This window comes from Pelophylax lessonae (genome assembly GCF_965119305.1).
Source record: "Pelophylax lessonae genome assembly, chromosome: 5".
NCBI classification, from domain to species: domain Eukaryota; kingdom Metazoa; phylum Chordata; class Amphibia; order Anura; family Ranidae; genus Pelophylax; species Pelophylax lessonae.
In genome coordinates, this window is record NC_138772.1 from 511,195,863 (window position 1) to 511,221,582 (window position 25,720).

Here is a 25,720-nt window from a genome sequence, read left to right on the forward strand (position 1 = left end):
TTAGACAAACGGTGGTACAGGCTTATTCTATTAAGGGTCAGAGTCCTCCGTTCCCTGTTAGGGCGCACTCCACTCGAGCGCTCAGTACTTCCTGGGCCTTTCGCCATCAGGCGTCAGTGGTCCAGGTATGTAAGGCGGCCACCTGGTCGTCGGTACATACCTTTACAAAATTCTATAAAATTGATGTGACGGCATCGGCGGATGCCTCATTTGGCCGCAAGGTTTTGCAGGCCGCAATTTGAGGAGACCGGTGGTCTACCTCGAGGGTTTTTTTTTTTCTGTTTGAAAAAAAAAAAAAAAAAAAAATTTTCTCTTTTTTGTTGAGTCTCATCATTAAGGATGAGCATTGTAAACTTCTAGTTGGCACCGGTTGGGCCTTCTAGATTGGGATTTGATTTCCATTTTCCCACCCCTCATTTGGGATACTGCTCTGGGACGTCCCGAAGGTGGTGTATCACCGAGGACTACGTCTGTCAATGAGCGCTAGAGAAAAATGGATTTTTGTAAAATCTTACCGTAAAATCCTTTTCTCTTAGCTCATTGACAGACGTAGTCCCCGCCCCTCTGTTTTTGAGTTGGGTTGGGTTAAAATCTCTAAAGACTGCTTTTTCACATAACTGATTTGCTGAGGCAGAGAGAGAGAGGATATACCCTCTGGGACTTCCCCTAGGGTGTGGCCAGAGCTTTTTAATTTCCTGTCTAGTCCTGCTCCTGTGGAGGCAACATAACCCGAAGGTGGTGTATCACCGAGGACTACGTCTGTCAATGAGCTAAGAGAAAAGGATTTTACGGTAAGATTTTACAAAAATCCATTTATATATTTTTTTAGCAAAGACTCTGGAGAATAAAATGTAGGTCATTGCAAAAATTTTTGTCACGCGGTATTTGCGCAGCACTCTTTAAAACGCCATTTTTTTGGAAAAAATTTGAAAAATCACATTTCACTGCATTTAAAAAATACTAAACAGTAAAGTTAGCCCATTTTTTTTTGTATATTGTGAAAGATGATGTCACGCCGAGTAAATAGATACCAAACATGTTACGGTTTAAAATTGCGCCCCCCCCCCCCCCCCCCCCGTAGGATGGCGACAAACTACGGTCAATAGAGATCTCAATCTGCGACGCTTTAAATTTATTTAACGGTTACCAGTTTAGAGTTAGAGTGTAGCTCTTTTTTTTTAATTATTTCCCACGCTCTGGCGATCGCGGCGATACCTCACATGTGTGGTTTGAACAGCGATTTAATTTGCGGCTCGACTTGCGTATACGTTTTTTTTTGTGCGCGAGCTAACGGTGACGGGGGCTGCTAAATTTTTTTTTTTTTTTTTTTTTTTCCTATTTATTTTTTCTTTTTTTTTAACTTTATTACAGTTTAAAAAAAAAAAAATCTGATCACTTTTATTGCTGTCACAAGCAATGTAAACATCCCTTGTGACATCAATATGCAGTGACAGGTACTCTTTATGGAGGGATTGGGGGTCTAAAAGACCCCTCCACTACACTTCCCTGTATGCAAAACGCCGAAAACGGCATTTTTGCATACAGCCGTTTTTCAAATCTGCCGCCTTTTGCAGCACAGTAACCCGGATGTGACGTCATGGACGCCGCCTCCGGGTTACGTCATCGGAGACCCGATTGATGCCGTTTCCGGCATTCATCGGGACTCCATCCAGCCGGCGGACGCGCCGGCTGGGTGCTCGGGGCTCCCGGTGGGACGGGAGCCCCGAGCAAAGCCGCGGGAGGGGGGGGGACGTCCCCTCCCGCCCCCCCGGGTAACGATCGAGCGGCTCCCGAGCCGCATCGATCGTTACCGACGGAAAGCCGACCGTCGGCTTCAAACAACGGTACCGGGAGGATGCCTCTAACTAGAGGCATCATCCCGGTATAACCACTCAAAGTCAGCCGACGTAGATCTACGTGGCTGGTCGTTAAGTGGTTAATGTTCACAGTGATACCTCATGTGTGGTGCGAAAACTGTGTACATATGTGTGTGCCACTTGCGTATGTGTTCACTTCTGCACACGAACATGAAGGGATGGGGGTGCTTCCATTTTTTTTTTTTTTTTTTTTTTTTTGCTTACAGTGCATTGAAAAAGTATTTACACCCCTTGAAATTTTCCACATTTTGTCATGTTACAACCAAAAACGTAAATGTATTTTATTGGGATTTTATGTGATAGACTAACACAAAGTGGCACAAAATTATGAAGTGGAAGGAAAATAAATGGTTTTCCAAATTTTTCAGCTTTAAATCTGTGTTTAACTGTCAGTGTCCCTCTCTCTATTTTCTAGGTGCATTTGATGGAAGACCTGCAGATTACATGTTCATGCTCCTGTTTAATTGGATTTGTATTGTTGTATCCTTTAACGAAAATAAATGTGAATGGATCCCGGCTGTGTTTAGAAGAATTGGTTCACCCAAACTTGGTTTCAGTTTTCATGTAGATGTGCTTGCCTGTATCTGAAGAGATCTCCTGTAGACCCCGATGTTGGGGGTTCCTGCATTCTTCACATACAGCTCTGGAGGTGGGAGGAGCTGGGAACCCGCATGCACAGAGAGAAAAGCCAAATGGGAATTGTGGCTTTTGTGATTTGTTCTCGTTTTCAGTTTGCCAGACCTGACCTAGGATGGGATGTTGCTTGCCTTCAGTTTAGCCCCTAAAATTGATCATAACTGCCCGTGTATACTTAAGCCCCGTACACACGTAGCGATTGTCGACCGTAAATATTCGGCCGCCGAACGATCGGCCGATTGTCGGCTTGTTAGTATGATGCTTCCGAAAAGCCGACAGCGACTTTTCGGCCGAGCAGAATCTGTTGTGCAGGCATTAAAATTTTTGTTGGCCAACACCAGAACGGTCGATTGTTCCTCAGTCAGTACAGAATTCGGCAGACAAACAGCCGATTAGCAAGACTGGGCATGCTCAGAGAAGACAAAACACACGGAAAGTTAACCATCACATGACATCACCTCTGCAGTCGGCTGTTGTTGGCCGACAAAATTCGTGTGCAGTCTTTTGCAGTTTTCAGCCGACAGGACCGCACCGGAGAAAAGACGGCCGATCGTTCGGCCGACATTCGGGACGTGTGTACGGGGCTTTATTATTATAAAAGATTTATATAGTGCCAACAGTTTGTGCAGCGCTTTACAATATGAGGGAAGACAATACAGTTACAATACATTTCAATACTCGAGGAATTAGAGGGCCCTGCTCGTTAGAGCTTACAATCTAGAAGGGAGGGTCAAGCGAAACAAAAGGCAATAACTTTATATAGTTATGACTGGTATATCAAATTATTTGACTGAATTTTTTTAGACCTGCTTCATATAGAAATAAATGTCAACTCAATGTTGTGAAAACACAAAAATGAATCAATATAATGGCACCAAACTTATTAGGTGAAAAAATTGTCCAAAGAAATCACATCGAATATATAAATAGTGTCTATAAGAGCCCATACACAAGGGCTAAAAAGGAAAAATATATGTGAAACAAAGTCCAAAGGAAACAAATTATCCATGATTCCCTTGCTCCACCAGTGTCCCCGTATTCCCAATTCATGGTGCTTCTACCACCAGGTGACACCAAGTATTAAAGCCTCTTACCGGACCCTGTGGACCGTCATATAGTATGGTCATATGCGTGTGTTGCTTCTTATGAAGGGGAAACTCCAAAGCACTAAACGTGATCCAGTCAGGGTTGGTTCATCAGTAGGATGATATATAAAAAGCATATACGCCAATAGTGTAACCTATATAAAAAGTGAAACTTACAAAGGGAATCACACCAAGCAAATCATTGGGCAATAGGTTTAAAAAAGTGCATATAGCAATAAAAACCGATACAATTACTCTCCAAAAAGCAGCAGGCTGTGTGTCTGCACCGGACTCTCCCGCCGGACAATAAGGGTGCGTGATGAAGAAATGCATTGGCCGTGGCTACAATGCTTCGTCATCACGCACACTTATTGACCTTCATAAGGCTCATTTGACCGTACTATATGATGGTCCTCAGGATCCGGTAAGAGGCTTTAACCACTTACCGCATACTAACGTAGATCTACGTCGGCAGACTTTGCGGTAGCATACCGGGATAATGCCTCTAGCTAGAGATACCATCCCGGTACCGTGGTTTAGAGCCGACGGTCGGCTCTCCGCCGGTAACGACCAATGTGGCTCAGGAGCCGCTCGATCGTTACCCGAGTGAGCAGAGGGGACGCCCTCCCTCCGCCCTCAGTGACTTTGCTCGGGGCTCTCGTCCCACCGGGAGCCCGAGCACCCAGCCGGCACGTCCGCCGGCTGGATGGAGTCCCGATCAAAGCCGGAACGGCTTCGATCGGGTCTCCGATGACGTAACACGGAGGCGGCGTCCATGACGTCACTTCCGGGTTACTGTGCTGCAAAAGGCGGCAAATTTAAAAAACGGTTGTATACAAAAACGCCGTTTTTGGCGTTTTGCATACATGGAAGTGTAGTGGAGGGGTCTAGAGTCTTTTAGACCCTCGATCCCTCCATAAAGAGTACCTGTCACTGCATATTGATGTCACAAGGGATGTTTATATTGCTTGTGACAGCAATAAAAGTGATCAGATTTTTATTTTTTTTAAAAACCTGTAATAAAGTTAAAAAAATAAAATAAATAGGAAAAAAAAATTTTTTTAGCCGCCCCCGTCAAAAAAAACGTATACGGAAGTCGAGCCGCGAATGACATCGCTGTTCAAACCACACATATGAGGTATCACCGCGATCGCCAGAGTGTGAGAAATAATTAAAAAAAAAAAAGAGCTACACTAACTCTAAACTGGTAACCGTTAAATAAATTTAAGCATCGCCTATTGAGATCTCTATTTACCGTAGTTTGTCGCCATCCCACGGGGGGGGGGGGCGCAATTTTAAATCGTAACATGTTCGGTATCTATTTACTCGGCGTGACATTATCTTTCACAATATACAAAAGAATGGGCTAACTTTACTGTTTAGTATTGTGAAATGTGATTTTTCAAAATGTTTCCAAAAAAATGGCGTTTTAAAGACCGCTGCGCAAATACCGCGTGACAAAAAATATTGCAATGACCGACATTTTATTCTCCAGAGTCTTTGCTAAAAAAATATATATATAATGTTTGGGGGTTCTAAATAGTTTTCTAGGAAAAAATACTGATTTTAACTTGTAAACAAAAAGTGTCTGAAATAGGGCTGGGGCTTAAGTGGTTAATACTTGGTGTCATCTGGTGGTAGAAGCACTACGAATTGTGATTGTGGGGACACTGGTGAAGCAAGGGAATCATGGACAATTTGTTTCCTTTCTTCATACACATATACTTTTCCTTTTTAGCCCTTGTGAATGGGCTCTTATGGACACTATTTATATGATTGGTCATTGGTGTGATTTCTTTATACACGTTTTCACCTAAGAAGTTTGATGTCATTGTATTGATTTCATTTTTGTGTTTTCACAACATGGAGTTCAATTTTCTAGCGCTGCTTCATAAAAATTATCACACTTCTTGCATCTAGTGTCACAGATTGTTTAAGCCGCTGCTTATTTGTAATTTTTATGTTTTAGCGTGGATGTCCTATATGATTTTAGTCTTTTTCTATGTGTTTATTGAATGTCAAGTTTTCTTATCCTGGCAGCAGCTTCTTCCCTCTGGACTCGGGTCACACTCTCTCAGATGGTGTCCCCAGCACGGTCCTCTCACATACTCTCTGGGTAGCCAACTTAAGGACAAACTTTGCCCGGGAAAATCTGTTTTTCTCTTACGTCCTCCGACAGTCGCCGCCACTTCATAATCTTCACTAATTGACCTTTGCTCCGCAGGAGTAGCTAGGCAACAAGATTTGTTAATATCAAAGCTTTTAGCATATCACACCCCTAGGGGGTGGTCCCCTCAGTCAATACCTCCCTGCTTCCAGCATTCTCAACTCAGTTTTCAATTGCCTAGCTTAGGAGTAGCTGGCTGATCCTGTGCTGGGGCTTTCAGTCTCAGCCTTCTATCCTCTTTTTTTGATTTTGATTTTTTTTTTTGAGTTTTTTTTTTTCTCTTTCTTTTGCTTAGCTGTTCTTTTATCAGCATTAGTTTGGTTTCTTCGGATGAAGATGATCGTGCGGAGCTGGGTCTCGGACTGGCCACCCTGGATCCCAGGGCTCAGGGCCAGGGGTTCCCCAGCCTGCCATCGAGCGTTCAGTCAGATTTCCCTGGCATATTGAGCGACCCATCCCTGTTCGCTGCAGGGATGCTGCCTGTGAGGTGGCTACCTCACCGGACGCCATTTGCGGTTTCGCACCGCAGTTCCACTGCGTCCTGGCTGCGACACTCCCTGTCCTCAGTACAGCGGTTTGGTCGCTAGAGAAGACTCCCCACGCCATCCGGAATGGTAAGTAAACTTCTATGTGGGGACCTGTCTGTTTAGGTGTCAGTCTGTGACTGTGTGACCCGCATGTCTGTGTAAGTGAAGAGCTCCCTGTCAGATTCCTGTGTGGAATAGCTGCCTTTCTGTGGGCTGCGGGGGGGGGGGGGGGGGGATCTCTCCAGCTCTGCTGTGTGAGATGTATGGGGCAGACTGGGCTCTGACATGCTGTGCGGCGTCCGCTACTGCGGCCCGCCATTTTTTTCGGCAAACTGTGGTGACCGGTCCTGTGTGATACAGCGCGGTGTTTTGGCGCCAAATGCCGCCATTTTGGCGGCGATCGCTCATACTGCCACATGTCGGCGCCATTTTCTCATTGCCTGCAATGCCTCAGCCGAGCGGCCATGTTTGTGAAGCCTGCATAGGCTTTATAGGGCGGTCAGTCATTGCATCACTTCCTTTTGCTCTGGAACAGCGATCGGTAGCAGCAGCCTGTGTGGTCTCTCCAGGTTTTTTACCTTCCTTATCCTGTATTTCCTTGCTCGGTGTTCCTTATCCCTGTGGGGGTCGGTACATACAGTAGTGTGTGGTGGGCTGCGCTCGCCGCGGTCTAAAGGGGCAGTCCTTTATTTCATTTATTACTGGGGCATGGATTCTCAGGATTGCAAGTTTCCTCCCACCTTGGTGGGGGGCCAAGGGGCTGCTGCATCCCCCGAGGGGGCTGATCTGGCTGCTATTGTGGCGACCTTGGCTTCTCAGGTGCAGATGCTAATGGCTGATCGATCCGTAAAATGGCCCAGATTGTCTATTTCCTCTGATCAGAGGGCGATGGGGCTGCTATGGCTGGAGTGCCCTTCTCAGGGTCTCGTTCATCTCTGGACCTTGTGGGGTCTGAGCGGGAGGCTGAGGTAGAAGGAGTTGATAATTCTCCCCCTGGCTCGCCTGAAGAGCTTGCACTCATGGATGAGTTGGTTGCTTCTATCAAGGAAACACTGCGTTTGCAGGATGAACCGTGTCCTCCTGTTTTGATGTCCTCTTATGGGACGCAAAGGAAACGCAAAACAGCGCAGTTTTTTCCCTGCCCTGCGGAATTTCAACGCGCTGTTGATGAGCAATGGCGCAATTTAAAGAAGCCCTTTACTGTGCCGAGTAAGTTCAAGCTGCGTTATCCATTTACACCCACCACTGATGAGCGTTGGTGTGTGCCGCTTCAGGTGGATCACGCGGTGGCAGTTTTGAATAAATCTACTGCGATTACTGCTGAGGATACTCCGGTGTTCCGGGACCCTACGGACAGGAGATTGGAGTCTCTTGCCCGTCATGCTTATACGCTTGCTGGTTCTATGCTGAAGCCTATTTTTGCTTCCATTATGGCAGCCCAGGCTATTGCGAAATTTGGACGCAGGTGCTCAGGCGCACCCTGGTGGCTGACTCTGCTCCGCCGACAACATTGGCTATGGTGGATCCAATTCATCAGGGTGTCATGTATTTGTGTGATGCGGACTTGGATTTAGTCCCTTTGGCTGCACGCCTCTCAAGTGTAGCGGTGTTGAACCATCGCCTGATATGGCTGAAATGTTGGTCGGTTGACCAATCCTCTCGCAAGACTTTAGCTAATTTACCCTACGCGGGATCTCACCTTTTTGGCGAGTCTTTGGATACTCTGATAAAGGGAATTTCCGGGGGTAAGAGCACTCTCTTACCCCACTCTCAAAAGAATAAGTCTGTTCGCGGTAAGAAGAATACCTCGTTTAGGCCCTCTCAGGGGTCCTTTCGTGCCTTTCGGTCACAATACAAGGGCAAGCCCTTCAAGGGCCAAGGCCCCCAGAAGAAGCCGTGGGCGGGTAAGCAGAAGTCCGGCCAGTCCGGGTCCGCTGCCCATGCCAATTCGGCCTGAAGGGGCGCCCTCACCCGGTTCTGGGGTGGGGGGACGTTTGCTCGGTTTTCTTCAACCCTGGCTGGCCCGCATTCGGGACAGGTGGGTTCAGGAAATCGTTTGATCTGGATACAAGATCGAGTTTCTCTCTCTCGGCCGGCGAGCAGATTTTTGCCCTCAAATCTTCAGCTGTCTCCGGAGTGTTTGCAGGATCTGCACCTGGCGGTGCGGGACCTGCGGGCCCAGGGAGTGGTGGTTCCGGTGCCTCATCGGGACAGATTTCGGGGGTTCTACTCCAATCTGTTCACTGTGCCCAGAAAGGAGGGCAAGGTACGTCCGATTTTGGACTTAAAAGCTCTGAACCGCTTTGTGCGGGTTCGCAAGTTCCGCATGGAATCCCTGCGCTCGGTGGTGGCTGCCCTGGTTCCGGGGGAATTCATGGCCTCCATCGACTTGAAGGATGTGTACCTTCACATCCCCATTTTCGAGGGTCACCAGAGGTACCTTCGATTCGCCATTGCGGAGGATCATTACCAATTCGTGGCGTTACCCTTTGGTCTCGCTTCGGCTCCGCGGGTTTTCACCAAGGTGCTTGCGCCAGTCCTGGCTTTATTGAGAGCCCAGGGCATCTCTGTCTTGGGATATCTGGACGATATCTTGATTCGGTCTGCGACCAGTCAGGGCCTGGTGAACGACCTGTCCATCACGATGCAGACTCTGCAGGAGTTCGGTTGGACGATCAATTTTCCGAAATCAACACTGTGTCCGTCGGTTCGTCTTCCCTACTTGGGGATGATCCTGGACTCCCTGCCAGAAGACAAGCTCCGGACACTTCAGGACGAAGTCAGGTCCCTCAGGGACACTCAGTGCTCATCCCTCCGGTCATGTATGAGGTGTCTGGGATTGATGGTCTCGGCTTTCGAGGCGATTCCCTTCGCCCAGTTTCACACGCGGGATCTTCAGGCGGAGATCCTGGCCATGTGGGATGGGCGTCCGCACTCTCTGGATCTGCGGATTTCGTTGAGCCGCCTCACCCGAAGGGGTCTTTTGTGGTGGCTCCAGTCCCCGGCGGTGTCGGAGGGCAAGTCCTTTCGTCCTTTGTCGTGGACGGTGATCACCACGGATGCCAGCCTGTCGGGCTGGGGTGGTGTTCTGGGCGTTCTGTCCGCCCAGGGAACTTGGTCGGAGGAGGAATCCTCCCTTCCGATCAACATTTTGGAATTGCGAGCGATAAATCTCTGCCTTCTGCATTGGTCGGAACGGCTTCAGGGTCGTCCGGTTCGGGTGCAGACGGACAATGCCACAGCGGTGGCCTACATCAACCACCAAGGGGGCACCAGGAGTGCCCGAGCGGCTCTGGAAGTAGCCGACATTCTGTCTTGGGCCGAGACGCACGTCCCGGCGATATCTGCAGTTCACATTCCGGGGGTGGAGAACTGGCAGGCGGATTATCTGAGTCGCCAGACTCTGGACCAGGGGGAATGGTCCCTTCACCTGGATGTCTTCCAGATGTTGTGCGCGAAGTGGGGTTCCCCAGATGTGGACCTGTTCGCATCTCGTCTATACAACAAGGTAGAAAGGTTCGTGGCAAGGACGCGCGATCCTCGGGCAGACGCGTTAGTGGCGCCCTGGCATCAGTATCGTCTGATGTATGCCTTTCCACCGATTCAGCTGCTGTCCAGGCTCCTTCGCAGGTTGGCCTCGGAACCGCACACGGTGATTCTGGTGGCACCGGACTGGCCTCGCCGGTCTTGGTACGCAGACCTCGTGAATCTGGCGGTCGACGCTCCTTGGCGTCTGCCACTTCGAGAAGATCTCCCGTCTCAAGGACCGATATATCTTGCTTTACAGTCGCTGGCTTTAACGGCCTGGCTGTTGAAAGCCAGGTCCTGAAGGATAGGGGTCTCTCCCCTGCGGTCATTCCCACTTTGATCAAGGCTAGAAAAGCCTCTTCGGGGAAGGTGTACTACCGTACTTGGAAAGCGTATTTTGCCTGGTGTGAGTCCAGGGGGTATTCTCCTCGCTCATATTCGGTGTCGAGGGTGTTGGCTTTCCTTCAAACGGGCGTAGACCAGTGTTTGGCGTTGGCCACGATTTAAGGGTCAGATTTCTGCGCTGGCCGTTATCATTCAACGCCCTGTGGCGTCTAATTCTTTGGTTAGCACCTTTGTTGGGGTGCGACACTTGGTTCTTCCTCGGAGGGACCCTTTACCTCCATGGGACTTGAACCTTGTTCTGTCCGTGTTACAGCATGCTCCCTTTGAGAAGATCAGGGAGATTTCGTTGTCTCTGTTGTCCAAGAAGGTTGCTTTTTTGGTGGCAATCACTTCGGCTCACAGGGTGTCGGAGCTGGCGGCCTTGTCCTGCAGCTCTCCCTACTTGGTGATTCACTTGGATAAGGTGGTCTTACGACCTAACCCTTCTTTTCTTCCGAAGAGGATCTCGGAATTTCACCTCAATGAGGACATTGTCTTGCCTTCTCTTTGCGCGAGGCCTAAGCATCCAAAGGAGGTGGCCTTGCATTCCTTGGATGTTGTTCGGGCGATCAGGGTTTACCTGTCATCGACGAAATCCTTTCGCAAGTCGGATTCTCTATTTGTTCTTCCAGAGGGTCCTCGGACCCTCGCCAAATGGATCAGACAGACCATTGTGCATGCCTATGCTTTGAAGGGGAAGGTTTCTCCTTTCCCTGTGAAGGCGCACTCTACCAGATCTCTGAGTACGTCTTGGGCCTATCGTCATCAGGCTTCTGTGGCCCAGGTGTGTAAGGCGGCGACTTGGTCGTCCGTTCACACCTTCTCGAAATTTTACACAGTGGATGTTCAGGCATCGGCAGATGCTTCCTTTGGCCGTAAAGTTCTTAGTGCGGCAGTGCCTTAGGGTCCCTTGTTTGGTTCCTTGGCTGTTGGGGTGTTTTACCCCTAGGTTACTTGTTCTTTCCTGGGTTGTTGCTCCTGTTGAGCACGTTTTTCCTGTTGCCCAGTTGGTTCTCTTACTTTGGTAAGGTTCCTTTCTCTGATGTGGGTACTGCGTTGCTTTAGGCGTGGCTGCGTTTTTCCCACTCCTCATGTCTACACTGCTCTGGGACGTCCCCATTAGTGAAGATTATGAAGTTGCGGCGACTGTCGGAGGACGTAAGAGAAAACTAAATTTTTGTAAAATCTTACCGTAAAATTTCTTTCTCGGAGTCCTCCGACAGTCGCCGCCCCCGCCCCTCTTTTGGGGTTTGTTTATGTACTCTAATGCTATGCTACTGAAACTGAGTTGAGAATGCTGGAAGCAGGGAGGTATTGACTGAGGGGACCACCCCCTATGGGTGTGATATGCTAAAAGCTTTGATATTAACAAATCTTGTTGCCTAGCTACTCCTGCGGAGCAAAGGTCAATTACCCCATTAGTGAAGATTATGAAGTGGCGGCGACTGTCGGAGGACTCAGAGAAAGGAATTTTACGGTAAGATTTTACAAAAATTCAGTTTTTTCCCTCTTACTGATGCAAAGCTTGGTGGGGGCTGTAGTTGATCCTCCATTATTTTCAAAAGGCCTGTCTCTGGGGACTACATGTCCCATGATGTTCCTCCCCTCCCTGCTGATTGGCCCATTCCTGTTGCTAGCAGAAAGAAGAGACAGAGTGGGTGGCAGGGTCATTACAGGACATGTACAGTTAAGGAGATTTGCTTAAGCGGCGCCTGTGATGTCACTGGGGCATGCGCACTGCACTCTCAATGGATGGCATGCAATGGCCGTGATCTCCCACCCACATGCATAGGAGTCACCACATCGCTGATCTGATGGCTGCAGCTCGGGAACCTGGAAGGAGGACCGGATGAAAATGGAAGCCCTGTCAACAGTGACAGCGTGCTGCTGGAGAGCTTTGTTTTCAGGCAAATCTTTTATAATGTGCTAGTATGCCAAGCACACTAGCACATTATGACATTAACTTGCAGGGAAAATATTTTTTTTTTTTTTTCAGTTTACTACTGCTTTTCTCTCTTCAGCACCCCCATTGACAGGAGAAAGGGGGGTGAGAGAGAAGAGTCCACACACATACAGTCCGCTCTGTGTGTACATACTGGCTGTGGGGAAAAACAATGGGTGGTAAGCAGGGATTACACAGGGCCCACTCCTATGGTTAATCTTTTAGCTGCTGACAGGAGGAAAGGGGGTGAGCAGGGAGCTTATATAGACAACTCACCTCTCCCCTGTCTCATACACAGTAAACTAGTGGAGAGGGCAGAAGGATGAGGTGTGTTGGGGAAGAGGATCAGTTGCCCTGCTACATAGACATATGCCGGTTTTCGGTAATTCGATATATCGCGGTATTGCATACCCACGGTATTGTTATTGTGGCATTTTTAAAATACCGAGTTTCTCTCTCAAGTCTGCCTGACTTGTGAATTGATACATTTCAGTGAGCTGGATGACTCATTCACTCACTCAGCTAACACCTTTCAGCATTAAGTCTCCTAACTATAAACAAAAATGATTACATTTGTATCTTTTCCTTACCTCTGCCAGGGAGAAAGGAAGTTTAACCTCTTAAAGACTGGATCTTTTTCTGACACTTGTTGCTTGCAAGTTAAAATCAGTTTTTTTTTTGCTAGAAAAGTACTTAGAACCCCCAAACATTTTATATATTTTTTTAGCAGAGACCCTACAGAATAAAATGGCGATTGTTGTAATATTTTATGTCACACTGTATTTGCGCAGCAGTCTTTCAAACGCAATGATTAGACTTTAATGAATAAAAAAAAAAAAACGTAACAGTAAAGTTATCCCAATTTTTTTTTTTTGTTACACAGAGAATCGTGAGAGAATCGTGATCTTTATTCCAAGCTAAAAAATCGTGATTCTCATTTTGGCCAGAATCGTGCAGCTCTAATATATATATATATATACATATATATATATATATATATATATATATATATATAATATATATATACATATTATATATATATATATATACATATAATATATATATATATATATATATATATATATATATATATATATAATATATACATATAATATATATATATATATATATATATATATATATATATTATATATATATACACACACACACACACACACACACGCATAGCAGCCCACATTACATTATTATATAGCCATCAAGCAGTGTCTACAAAAAATGCAGAAAGCTTGCCAGAGCAGGAGGAACTGCAGGTTAGTCGCATGGTGCAAAAGCAGGATGGATTTCAAGGCCACTAAACTTTAAAAAAATGCTGCATGCACCTTTTTTCTGCGGAAAATGAGGGCATAGCAGCCCGTTCAAATCAATGGGCTGCTATGCCTGTGCAATTGTGGGCCGCCAACCCGCATACATGTGAACCACCAACCCGCATACATGTGAACCAGGCCTAAAGCAATAGTAAAGTCATTTATAAACAACACCTCCTTCAGGTTTAACCACTTCTTGACCACAAGGATTTGCCCTCTTAATGACCAGGCCATCGGATCGGAGCCGAGCGCCAGGACCAGTTATCACCAGTTAGGCCAGACACTGCTTGATGACCTATTTTAGGCCTGGTTCAGAGTCTGTACTGACTGACTATATAATAATGTGCATAAGTGAACCAAAGCCCCTAAATTCAGCAATGAAATTGAAGTGAGGTGGAAATTTAATAATTTAAATTTAATAATAGAATACCGTGATAATACCGTATACCGTGGCAAAACCTTAATCAATTAATCGCAGCATGAAAATCTGATACCGTCACAAGCCTACTGCTACACCAGGAAAAGTATTTGAGGGTGATGTGGGCTCAAAGGGCCGCTGCTTTGAGCCCAAAACAATAACTGGGCCCAGGGCAGCTTCCCCTTTTGCCCCACTTTAAAGATGGCCCTGAGAGCGTTACAGATGTATCCAACATCTACCTTACTTGACAGCCAATATATTGTGTTCATTGGCCCTTTAAAACCTAAGCATCATGTCTAAGTAATTTATCTTTTTCTTGAATATAAGCTTCCCTTAACATTGTGACAGATAACTGGAGTGATAATGGACATGCAGGTAAGATCATTTTAATAGAGCAACTCTACATAAGACAGAAGGTTCTAGCGCAGGTGCACTTATCTTCCGCAGCTTCCTAATCCACACTATTGTGCTTGAAGCTTCCGGGATGTATTGAAGATTGCTCACTCCCTCCTGCCTCTCGCACATTGCTATTGGCCTTTCTCTATGATGGGTTGCTCCTCTCGCACATTGCTATTGGCCTTTCTCTATGATGGGTTTCTCCTCTCGCACATTGCTATTGGCCTTTCTCTATGATGGGTTTCTCCTCTTTCACATTGCTATTGGCCTTTCTCTATGATGGGTTGCTCCTCTTGCACATTGCTATTGGCCTTTCTCTATGATGGGTTGCTCCTCTCGCACATTGCTATTGGCCTTTCTCTATGATGGGTTGCTCCTCTTGCACATTGCTATTGGCCTTTCTCTATGATGGGTTGCTCCTCTCGCACATTGCTATTGGCCTTTCTCTATGATGGGTTGCTCCTCTCGCACATTGCTATTGGCCTTTCTCTATGATGGGTTGCTCCTCTTGCACATTGCTATTGGCCTTTCTCTATGATGGGTTGCTTTTCTGTGCACAAGAGCAATGTGCACAAGGCAAAGAAAAGTTCAGTTCTACCATGAAATGCCCATTGGCTGTAACCATTCAAACACTGAGGCTGCACAGTTTCTTTTTTAACCCCTTGCTGCCCCCTGGTCCTTTAACTGCGGAGTTCACCTTTGCAAAAAGAAAAATGTGCATTTTTTTTGTTGTAAACGAGTGCAAAGTATTGCACCTGTGATCAATGGGTGACGGGTGCAATGTCGGGCTCTTGCAGACTTTTCCTTCAGCTGTCTGTCCATTCAGAGGTTCAGACTTTGTTGCAGGGCTGGAGGAAGTATCAATGGACTATGAATAATCAATAAAATATATTTTAGTGCCGATTTCTATATTTTATTGATTTTGTTTTTGTATGTGGTGAGACTACTATAAATTGGCTGCTATTAGACATATGCCGGTTTTCGGTAATTCGATATATCGCGGTATTGCATAGCCACGGCCACGGTATTGTTATTGTGGCATTTTTAAAATACCGAGTTTCTCTGCTCCTGGGTCTGACTTGTGAATTGATACATTTCAGTGAGCTGGATGACTCATTCACTCACACAGCTCTCCCAGTAACTATAAACAAAAATGATTACATTGTATCTTTTCCTTCCCTCTGCCAGGGAGAAAGGAAGTTTAACCTCTTAAAGACTGGATCTTTTTCTGACACTTGTTGCTTGCAAGTTAAAATCAGTTTTTTTTTGCTAGAAAAGTACTTAGAACCCCCAAACATTTTATATATTTTTTTAGCAGAGACCCTACAGAAAAAAATGGCGATTGTTGTAATATTTTATGTCACACTGTATTTGCGCAGCAGTCTTTCAAATGCAATTAATAGACTTTAATGAATAAAAAAAAAAAAAAACCGTAACAGTAAAGTTATCCCAATTTTTTTTTTGTTACACAGAGAATCGTGAGAGATTTGTGATCTTTATTCCAAGCTAAAAAATCGTGATTCTCATTTTGGCCAGAATCGTGCAGCTCTAATATATATATACACATATACACACGCATAGCAGCCCACATTACATTATTATATAGCCATCAAGCAGTGTCTGGCCTACCTGGTGATGACTGGTCCTGGCGCTCTGATCCGATGGCCTGGTCTTTAAAGGGGCAAATCCTTGCGATCCAGAAGTGGTTAAACCTGCAGGAGGACCAGTGTTTTTATCTATTAATGACTTTACTATTGCTTTAGGCCTGGTTCACATGTATGCGGGTTGGTGGTTCACATGTATGCGGGTTGGTGGTTCACATGTATGCGGGTTGGGGGCCCACATTTGCACAGGCATAGCAGCCCATTGATGTGAATGGGCTTGAGCTGCTATGCCTGCGTTTTCAGCTGAAAAAAGGTGCATGCAGAATTTAAAAAAAATGCAGTGGCCATGAAATCCATCCTTCTTTTGCACCATGCGACTTACCTGCCGTTGCTGCACACGCAAACTGTTAAATGCCGTGCCCACGTATACAAAAAATGCAGAAAGCTTGCCAGAGCAGGAACTGCAGGTTAGTCGCATGGTGCAAAAGCAGGATGGATTTCAAGGCCACTGAATTTTAAAAAAATGCTGCATGCACCTTTTTTCTGCGGAAAATGCGGGCATAGCAGCCCGTTCAAATCAATGGGCTGCTATGCCTGTGCAAATGTGGGCCGCCAACCCGCATACATGTGAACCGCCAACCCGCATACATGTGAACCGCCAACCCGCATACATGTGAACCGCCAACCCGCATACATGTGAACCAGGCCTAAAGCAATAGTAAAGTAATTTATAAATAACAACACCTCCTTCAGGTTTAACCACTTCTTGACCACAAGGATTTGCCCTCTTAATGACCAGGCCATCGGATCGGAGCCGAGCGCCAGGACCAGTTATCACCAGTTAGGCCAGACACTGCTTGATGACCTATTTTAGGCCTGGTTCAGAGTCTTTACTGACTGACTATATAATAATGTGCATAAGTGAACCAAAGCCCCTAAATTCAGCAATGAAATTCAAGTGAGGTAGAAATTTAATAGAATACCGTGATAATACCGTATACCGTGGCAAAACCTTAATCAATTAATCGCAGCATGAAAATCTGATACCGTCACAAGCCTAGCTGCTATTATCCCTTTATTCCACTGAGAGGGGTTTATCTCTATATTTTCCTCTTGTGGTTAGCGCATTGGTTCATTTATCTTATTGATGGACTATGAATGTGGGAATACCACGCTCATGTTCCATTGGGAACTACAAGTCAGTTTGCAGCTGTGACAGATGGGAATTGTAGTTTATTCATTTAAAGATCCCTGTGAATGATGCATGTGTGGGTGGATCCCCGCCCAGCCGTGCGGATTTAAAAGTAACAGCAGCTGTGGGGGAGAAGAACCCACACACTGCCACTTGGCCGGCTGTCTGAAGGGAGGGGGATTGGGTCATTTGTACTGTTACATCCTGAATACAGATTTAACGCAGAGCACAAGATGGTTAGCTTTTCAGAGCCGTTCACACCAGGAATTGCACAGAAATGCGCTGTGCGTTCCTGTGCAATTCACATGCAGTTCTGTGCAGTGTGATTTCAGCCCATTTACTTTGAACAGGCTGAAAATGCACGGCACCAAAAGCACCTGTTCTACTTTAGGAAACTCACTGCAACCATGTAGCATGGTACTTCTGTACCATGCAATTTGGTGCGGGCAAAGGCACTGCATTTGCGACCTGCATTTTTGGTGTCATTAGGTTAATATTGACACCTGCTGCAGATCGCAACTTGAATATGGTGTGGGAAAGCGATCAGAACGCAGGTTTCCCGCACTGCATTCTGGTTTTAACCGGCCCTAAGAGGATCGGAGTCCCAGAAGGAGGGGCCAGGTTTTCTGACAATTTACTGCTTTGATTGGCGGTCACAAGCTAGGAAGCACAAGGTCATTGGTTGTAAAGGACGAGACCGTGCCTGCACCATAACAACCAAGCATGCTGTGCAGCCCAACCGCCTGTGTCCTTGTGACCAGTGAATTAACTTTGCTTCTTCACTGCTTCTGTGCATTATGCTGTTACCATTCTGTAGGCCCTTAAAGGGCACCTGTAAAAAACACACATAGGTTGCCATTACTAACCTCTCCATAACAATGCTAGCTGTCTGGCTGTCCTGATGACTCAGTTCTTTTCTTAGATTTTCTTTATCTGGATAGTTGGTCCAGATCAGTGACTTAAAGTGGTTGTAAACCCTCACCTATATACAGTGAAGTGAACAGCCTCAGATGATACACAGAGATTAAGCAAATCCTCCTACGTAAATTTTAGGGTCCTTTCACACGGGCGATTCGATCCGATCCGCCTGTCAGTTTTTCAGGCAAACCGGTTCGGATGCTCCATGCATTCCTATGGGGCAGCGGATGTCAGTGGAGACATCTCCGCTGACACCTGCTGCTATCCGATCCGATCCTGTCTGTGAAATCCGGACGGGTGGAAACCCTATTTTCCATCTGTCTGGAGGATCGGATCGGATGAGAATGGACAGACGGTCTGTTCTCATCCGGTCTCCCATAGAGGACAGCGGGGATCTGACAGCTCCATCTCTGCACACAGAGTGGAGACGGAGCTGTCATCCACCTGCTCAGCGGGGATCGGCGGATTGATCCCCCGCTGAGCAGAGAACGGACCGCGCAGTGTGAAAGGACCCTTACTTGTTTATCTGCAGTCTTCTCTACATCTGCACAAAAGTATTAAAAGCTGTCTTTATCTGTCAGGAGAACAGAGGAGGGGACGGAGAGGCTGCAGTTATAGTGTGTGAGCGCTAATTGGAGGAAAGGCAACCCCCCTCCCCTTCACATACAGCAGAAGAACTGTGTTCTGAATAGACAAGCTCTCTGCTAACTAAGCCTAATGCCCCATACACACGTGCAGATTATCTGCAGACTTTTGTCTGCAGACTTACCTTTTCTATGTAGTGCAAGGGCCTGCCGGATTGCATACAAATTGAAAGTGTTTAGGTTTGACCTCATATTATATGGTTTTGGTAAGTCTGCAGACAAAAGTCTGCAGATAATCTGCACGTGTGTATGGGGCATTAGGCTTGCCATTCATGATACAATTTTTTTCTTGTTCAGTTTCTTTTAGATTTACCTGTAACTATGTAGTATAAGGGCCTGTCTGATTGCATACAAACTGAAAGTGTTTAGATTTGATCTCGTATTATATGGTTTTGGTAAATCTAAAGGAGAATTGTACAAGAAAATTATATACGGCCAGCCTTTGAGCTTTAGAGAGAGAGAGAAGTAAACACTACAGATATACAGGTGCATCTCTTAAAATTAAAATATCATCAAAGTTTATTTCAGCAATTCAATTTAAAAAAATAACATTTTATACGTTACACACAGGGTTGTATATTTCAAAAAATTTTTTAATTTTGATGATTATGGCTTACAGTTAGTGACAAAATTCAGTGTCTCAGAAAATTAGAATATTACATAAGCAGTTGAGAAAAAAAAAAAAAGGATTTTTAATACAGGAATGTTGTCTTACTAAAACGTATGTCCGTGTACAGTATAGTATGCGCTCAATACTTGGTCGGAACTCCTTTTGCATGAATTACTGCATCAATGCGGTGTGGCATGGAGGCGATCAGCCTGTGGCACTGCTGGGATGTTATAGAAGCCCAGGTTGCTTTGATAGCAGCTTTCAGCTCATCTGCTTTATTGGGTCTGGTGTCTCATCTTATGACAATACCCCACAGATTCTCTATGGGGTTTAGGTCAGGCGAGTTTGCTGGCCAATCAAGCACAGTGATACCATGATCATGTGACCAGATATTGGTACTTTTGGCAGTGTGGGCGGTGCCAAGTCCTGCTGGAAAATAAAATCAGCATCTCCATAAAGCTGGTCATCAGAGGGAAGCATGAAGTGCTCTAGAATGTCCTGGTAGAGGGCTGCGCTGACTTTGGACTTGATAAAACACAGTGGACCAACACCAGCAGATGACATGGCTCCCCAAATTATTAATCTAAATTAAGTGTGGAAACTTCACACTGGACCCCATGCAACTTGGATTCTGTGCCTCTCCACTCCTCCTCCAGATCCCGGGACCTTGATTTCCAAATGAAATGCAAGATTTTCCACAGTCAGTGATGATTTGGGGAGCCATGTCATCTGCTGGTGTTGGTCCACTGAGTTTTATCAAATATTTTATTTTCTTAGATACTGAAATTTGGGTTTTCACTAGCTGTAAGCCATAATCATCGAAATTAAAAGAAAGAAATGCCTAAAATATATCGCTCGGTGTGTAACACATCTATAGGCAATAGGAGTTTGACCTTTTTGAATTTTATTACTGAAATACACTTTTTGATGATATTCTAATTTTATGAGATGCACCTGTATGTTCTTGGCTCCAATTCCATGATTGAGGTTTACAACCCCTTTAAGTATTAAAGCCAGGGGATCAGCATGACAGCTGACATTTTCAGGGGCTGGTTTCTTATGGCAGATTACTTTAACCACTTGCCGACTGCCTAACGGTGATTTTCGTTGGCAGTCAGCCCCTCACAGGCAAAGTGACGTAGGGGTACGTCACTAGCCTGTGAGGCTCTAGGGAGCGAGCGCTCCCGCTCGCTCACGGACCCCCCCGTGCACGAGTGACCAGAGGACCCGATGTCCGCCGGCCACTCGCGATCGTCGGTTACACCAGGAGAAAGGCAGGCAGCTAATGTAAACAAAGCCGCCTGTCACTCTTCCCAGTGTAACAGCACAGATCATACGGTCCTGCTATGTAGGACCGTTGATCTCTGCTGTTACATCATTAGCCGCATCCAATCAGTTAGAAACACGCCCCTAGGGACACACTTAAACCCTCCTTCTCAAATAAAGTTAACCCCTTCCCTGCCAGTCATTTTTACAGTAATAGTGCATATGTATAGAACTGATTACTGTAGAAATGTCACTGGTACCCCCAAAAGTGTCAAAAATGTCAGTCAAGGGTCCGATCTGTCTGCCGCAATGTTGCAGTCCCACAAAAAAAAACGCAGATCGCCGCCATTACTCGTTTAAAAAAAAAAAACATAAAAATGACAATCTTTCCCTTAGTAAACGCAATAACTTTTGCGCAAACCAATCAAAATACGCTTTTTGCGATTTTTACACCAAACCTATGTAGCACAAAACAAATTGGCCTAAAATGTTAAAAAATTTTGATTTTTAAATTTTTTTGGGGGGGAATTTCATATAAAAAAATGTGAAAAATATTGTTATTTATGCAAAATTGTCGCTCTTTGTTTGTTTATAGCGCATGATCAAAATATCGCACAGGTGATCAAATACCACCAAAAGAAAGCTCTGTTTGTGGGGAAAAAGGACGTCAGTTTAATTTGGGTAAGGCATTGCATGACCGCGCGATTGTCCGATAAAGTCACGCAGTGCCGAATTGCAAAATAGTCCCTGGTCAGGAAGGGGGTAAAATCTTCTGGGGCTTAAGTGGTTAAAGCACAGGCTGCTATTTCAGTGACACGCTGTGTTGTATCAGAGATCTGAACACAGCCAGTTTGCTTTCATCCGGTCTTGTGTTTGAAGCGGCATCCCTGCGGTTGCTAACGGTCTCTTCTGCCTTCGGGAAGCACTCGGATCTGAACAGAGCCTAGAACCACTAACATCACACTATGCCTATTCACTGTCTAGTCATCAAAGTAAGGCAGTCTGATAGATGTCTGTGTAATGATGGGTTTCTGTTTGCCTTCCAGCTATTGATGATCCCTCTGATCATGTCTGTTCTGTACGTGTGGTCACAGCTCAACAGAGACATGATTGTGTCCTTCTGGTTTGGGACAAGATTTAAGGTACGTGAACCCAGTGATGTGCATAACCTACAAAGCTGTAGACTGTCTCTAGTGGATATCTGTACATCACACACATGGTTTTGGCTTGCTGCGGACAAAAAAAACGGTTGCAAGATAAACACTTTCACGCTGTATTGTTTCCAATCATGTTGGGCTGTCTGATGGACTTGCATGCAGGGGGGAATAACAGTAAAGCAGAATTATTGAGCTAAACTGCTAAGCAGATGTGTGGAAATCAGCAAATATGTCTGCATACACATTTTCCTATATTTCATCCCTCAAAAATGCTGCAAAAAAATCTGATCTGTCAGAAATCCAGCAAGCTCCAAATTCCTTGTAATGTACTGACCAGTGTGTCCTTGCTCTGAGATCCCAATCAGCGTTGTCAGCATATATAATAGAATATTATAAATAATATAATATATAATACAAAAGTATAATCTATAATGTAGATATTACATTTAATATAATTAGTAAAAAAAAAAAAAAAATATATACAGGTCCTTCTCAAAAAATTAGCATATTGTGATAAAGTTCATTATTTTCTGTAATGTACTGATAAACATTAGACTTTCATATATTTTAGATTCATTACACACAACTGAAGTAGTGCAAGCCTTTTATTGTTTTAATATTGATGATTTTGGCATACAGCTCATGAAAAACCAAAATTCCTATCTCAAAAAATTAGCATATTTCATCCGACCAATAAAAAAAAGTGTTTTTAATACAAAAAAAGTCAACCTTCAAATAATTATGTTCAGTTATGCACTCAATACTTGGTCGGGAATCCTTTTGCAGAAATGACTGCTTCAATGCGGCGTGGCACGGAGGCAATCAGCCTGTGGCACTGCTGAGGTGTTATGGAGGCCCAGGATGCTTCGATAGCGGCCTTGAGCTCATCCAGAGTGTTGGGTCTTGCGTCTCTCAACTTTCTCTTCACAACATCCCACAGATTCTCTATGGGGTTCAGGTCAGGAGAGTTGGCAGGCCAATTGAGCACAGTAATACCATGGTCGGTAAACCATTTACCAGTGGTTTTGGCACTGTGAGCAGGTGCCAGGTCGTGCTGAAAAATGAAATCTTCATCTCCATAAAACTTTTCAGCAGATGGAAACATGAAGTGCTCCAAAATCTCCTGATAGCTAGCTGCTTTGACCCTGCCCTTGATAAAACACAGTGGACCAACACCAGCAGCTGACATGGCACCCCAGACCATTACTGACTGTGGGTACTTGACACTGGACTTCAGGCATTTTGGCATTTCCCTCTCCCCAGTCTTCCTCCAGACTCTGGCACCTTGATTTCCGAATGACATGCAAAATTTGCTTTCATCCGAAAAAAGTACTTTGGACCACTGAGCAACAGTCCAGTGCTGCTTCTCTGTAGCCCAGGTCAGGCGCTTCTGCCGCTGTTTCTGGTTCAAAAGTGGCTTGACCTGGGGAATGCAGCACCTGTAGCCCATTTCCTGCACACGCCTGTACACGGTGGCTCTAGATGTTTCTACTCCAGACTCAGTCCACTGCTTCCGCAGGTCCCCCAAGGTCTGGAATCGGTCCTTCTCCACAATTTTCCTCAGGGTCCGGTCACCTCTTCTCGTTGTGCAGCGTTTTCTGCCACACTTTTTCCTTCCCACAGACTTCCCACTGAGGTGCCTTGATACAGCACTCTGGGAACAGCCTATTCGTTCAGAAATTTCTTTCTGTGTCTTACCCTCTTGCTTGAGGGTGTCAATGATGGCCTTCTGGAAAGCAGTCAGGTCGGCAGTCTTACCCATGATTGCGGTTTTGAGTAATGAACCAGGCTGGGAGTTCATTACTCAGGAATCTTTTGCAGGTGTTTAGAGTTAATTAGTTGATTCAGATGATTAGGTTAATAGCTCGTTTAGAGAACCTTTTCATGATATGCTAATTATTTGAGATAGGAATTTTGGGTTTTCATGAGCTTTATGCCAAAATCATCAATATTAAAACAATAAAAGGTTTGCACTACTTCAGTTGTGTGTAATGAATCTAAAATATATGAAAGTCTAATGTTTATCAGTACATTACAGAAAATAATGAACTTTATCACAATATGCTAATTTTTTGAGAAGGACCTGTGTGTGTGTGTGTGTGTGTATATATATATATATATATATATATATATATATATATATATATATATATATATATATATATATATATATATATATATATATATATTACACACACCAGTGAGTTATTTTGAGGGGACAGCACATTAAGGCTTCTTTCACACGGTCTGCCTCCGTAGGCGGACTCCGTGCTGCTCAGCGGGGGATTGATCCGCCGATTCCCGCTGAGCAGGCAGGTGACAGCTCCATCTCCACTCTGTGTGCAGAGAGGGAGGTGTCAGAGCTCCGCTGCTCTCTATGGCCACCTGTCCGCTCTCATCCGATCCCCAGAACGAATGGAAAATATGGTTTCCATCCGTCCAGATCGGATGCGTATGGCAGCCGGTGTCAGCGGACATGTCACCACTGACATCCGCTGCTCCATAGGGATGCATGGAGGATCCGTTCAGATCCGCCTAAAAAACTTGACAGTTGACTTGACAGGCGGATCTGATCGGATCATTCGTGTGAAAGGACCCTTACACTGTAATAGAAGCTGCACACTCACTACTTTACATTGTAGCAAAGTGTCATTTCTTCAGTGTTGTCACATGAAAAGATATAATAAAATATTTACAAAAATGTTAGGGATGTACTAACTTTTGTGAGATTCTGTGTGTATGTGTGTGTATGTATATATATTATAAAATGTGTGCGTGTACAGTGGGGATCGAAAGTATGGGCACCCCAGGTAAAAATTTGTATTCATGTGCATAAAGAAGCCAAGGAAAGATGGAAAAATCTCCAAAAGGCATCAAATTACAGATTAGACATTCTTATAATATGTCAACAAAAGTTAAATTTATTTCCATCATTGACACTTTCAAAATTACAGAAAACAAAAAAATGGCGTCTGCAAAATTTTGGGCACCCTGCAGAATTTATAGCATGCACTGCCCCCTTTGCAAGGCTGAGACCTGCCAGTGTCATGGATTGTTCTCAATCATTGTCTGGGAAGACCAGGTGATGTCAATCTCAAAGGTTTTAAATGCCCAAACTGAAAATAGTTGACGCTCACAAAGCTGGAGAAGGCTATAAGAAGATGGCAAAGCGTTTTCAGATGTCAATATCCTCTGTTCGGAATGTATTTAAGAAATGGCAGAATCCAAACGGGGAAGACCGCTCTAGGTGAGGCTGGAATCAGGTGCTGGTCGGATCCGCAATCCAGGATAGCTTCAAACAAAAGGAATGACCGCACTTCCGATAAATTTCAAAAAAAGGAGTGTCTTTATTCCACATCAATCAAATTGGTAAATACAGATACACACTGAGTGCAGGACAATCGGTGGACGCGTTTCACGACTGGATGTGTCGCTTAAATAAGCGACACATCCAGTCGTGAAACGCGTCCACCGATTGTCCTGCACTCACAGTGTGTATCTGTATTTACCAATTTGATTGATGTGGAATAAAGACACTCCTTTTTTTGAAATTTATTGGAAGTGCGGTCATTCCTTTTGTTTGAATTTAAGAAATGGCAGTCATCAGGAACAGTGGAAGTTAAAGCAAGATTTGGAAGACCAAGAAAAATATCAGACAGAACAGTTCGCAGGATTGTGAGAAAAAGAATTCAAATCCCACGTTTGACTGCACGATCCCTCCAGAAAGATCTGGTAGACACTGGAGTTGTGGTACACTATTCCACTATAAAGAGATACTTGTACAAATATGGTCTTCATGGAAGAGTCATGAGAAGAAAACCTCTTCTATGTCCTCACCACAAAAATCAGCGTTTGAACTTTGCAAATGAACATATAGACAAGCCTGATGCATTTTGGAAACCAGTTCTGTGGACCGATGAGGTTAAAATTTGACTTTTTGGCCGGAATGAGCAAAGGTACGTTTGGAGAAGGGACACAGAATTTAATGAAAAGAACCTCTGTCCAACTGTTAAGCATGGGGGGGTGAATCGATCATGCTTTGGG

The 25,720-nt window shown here is 45.1% G+C and overlaps 1 protein-coding gene across 1 annotated transcript in view; it reads left to right on the forward strand.

Moving 5' to 3' along the window:
* Positions 1–25,720, forward strand: part of DERL1 (derlin 1) — a 53,751-nt gene that overhangs the window by 15,848 nt on the left and 12,183 nt on the right. Inside the window, exons 3-5 of the mRNA XM_082257294.1 lie at positions 2,293–2,357; positions 14,238–14,264; positions 21,566–21,661. Coding sequence (XP_082113420.1) covers positions 2,293–2,357; positions 14,238–14,264; positions 21,566–21,661 — 188 coding nt within the window. The remainder of the gene's footprint in view (positions 1–2,292; positions 2,358–14,237; positions 14,265–21,565; positions 21,662–25,720) is intronic.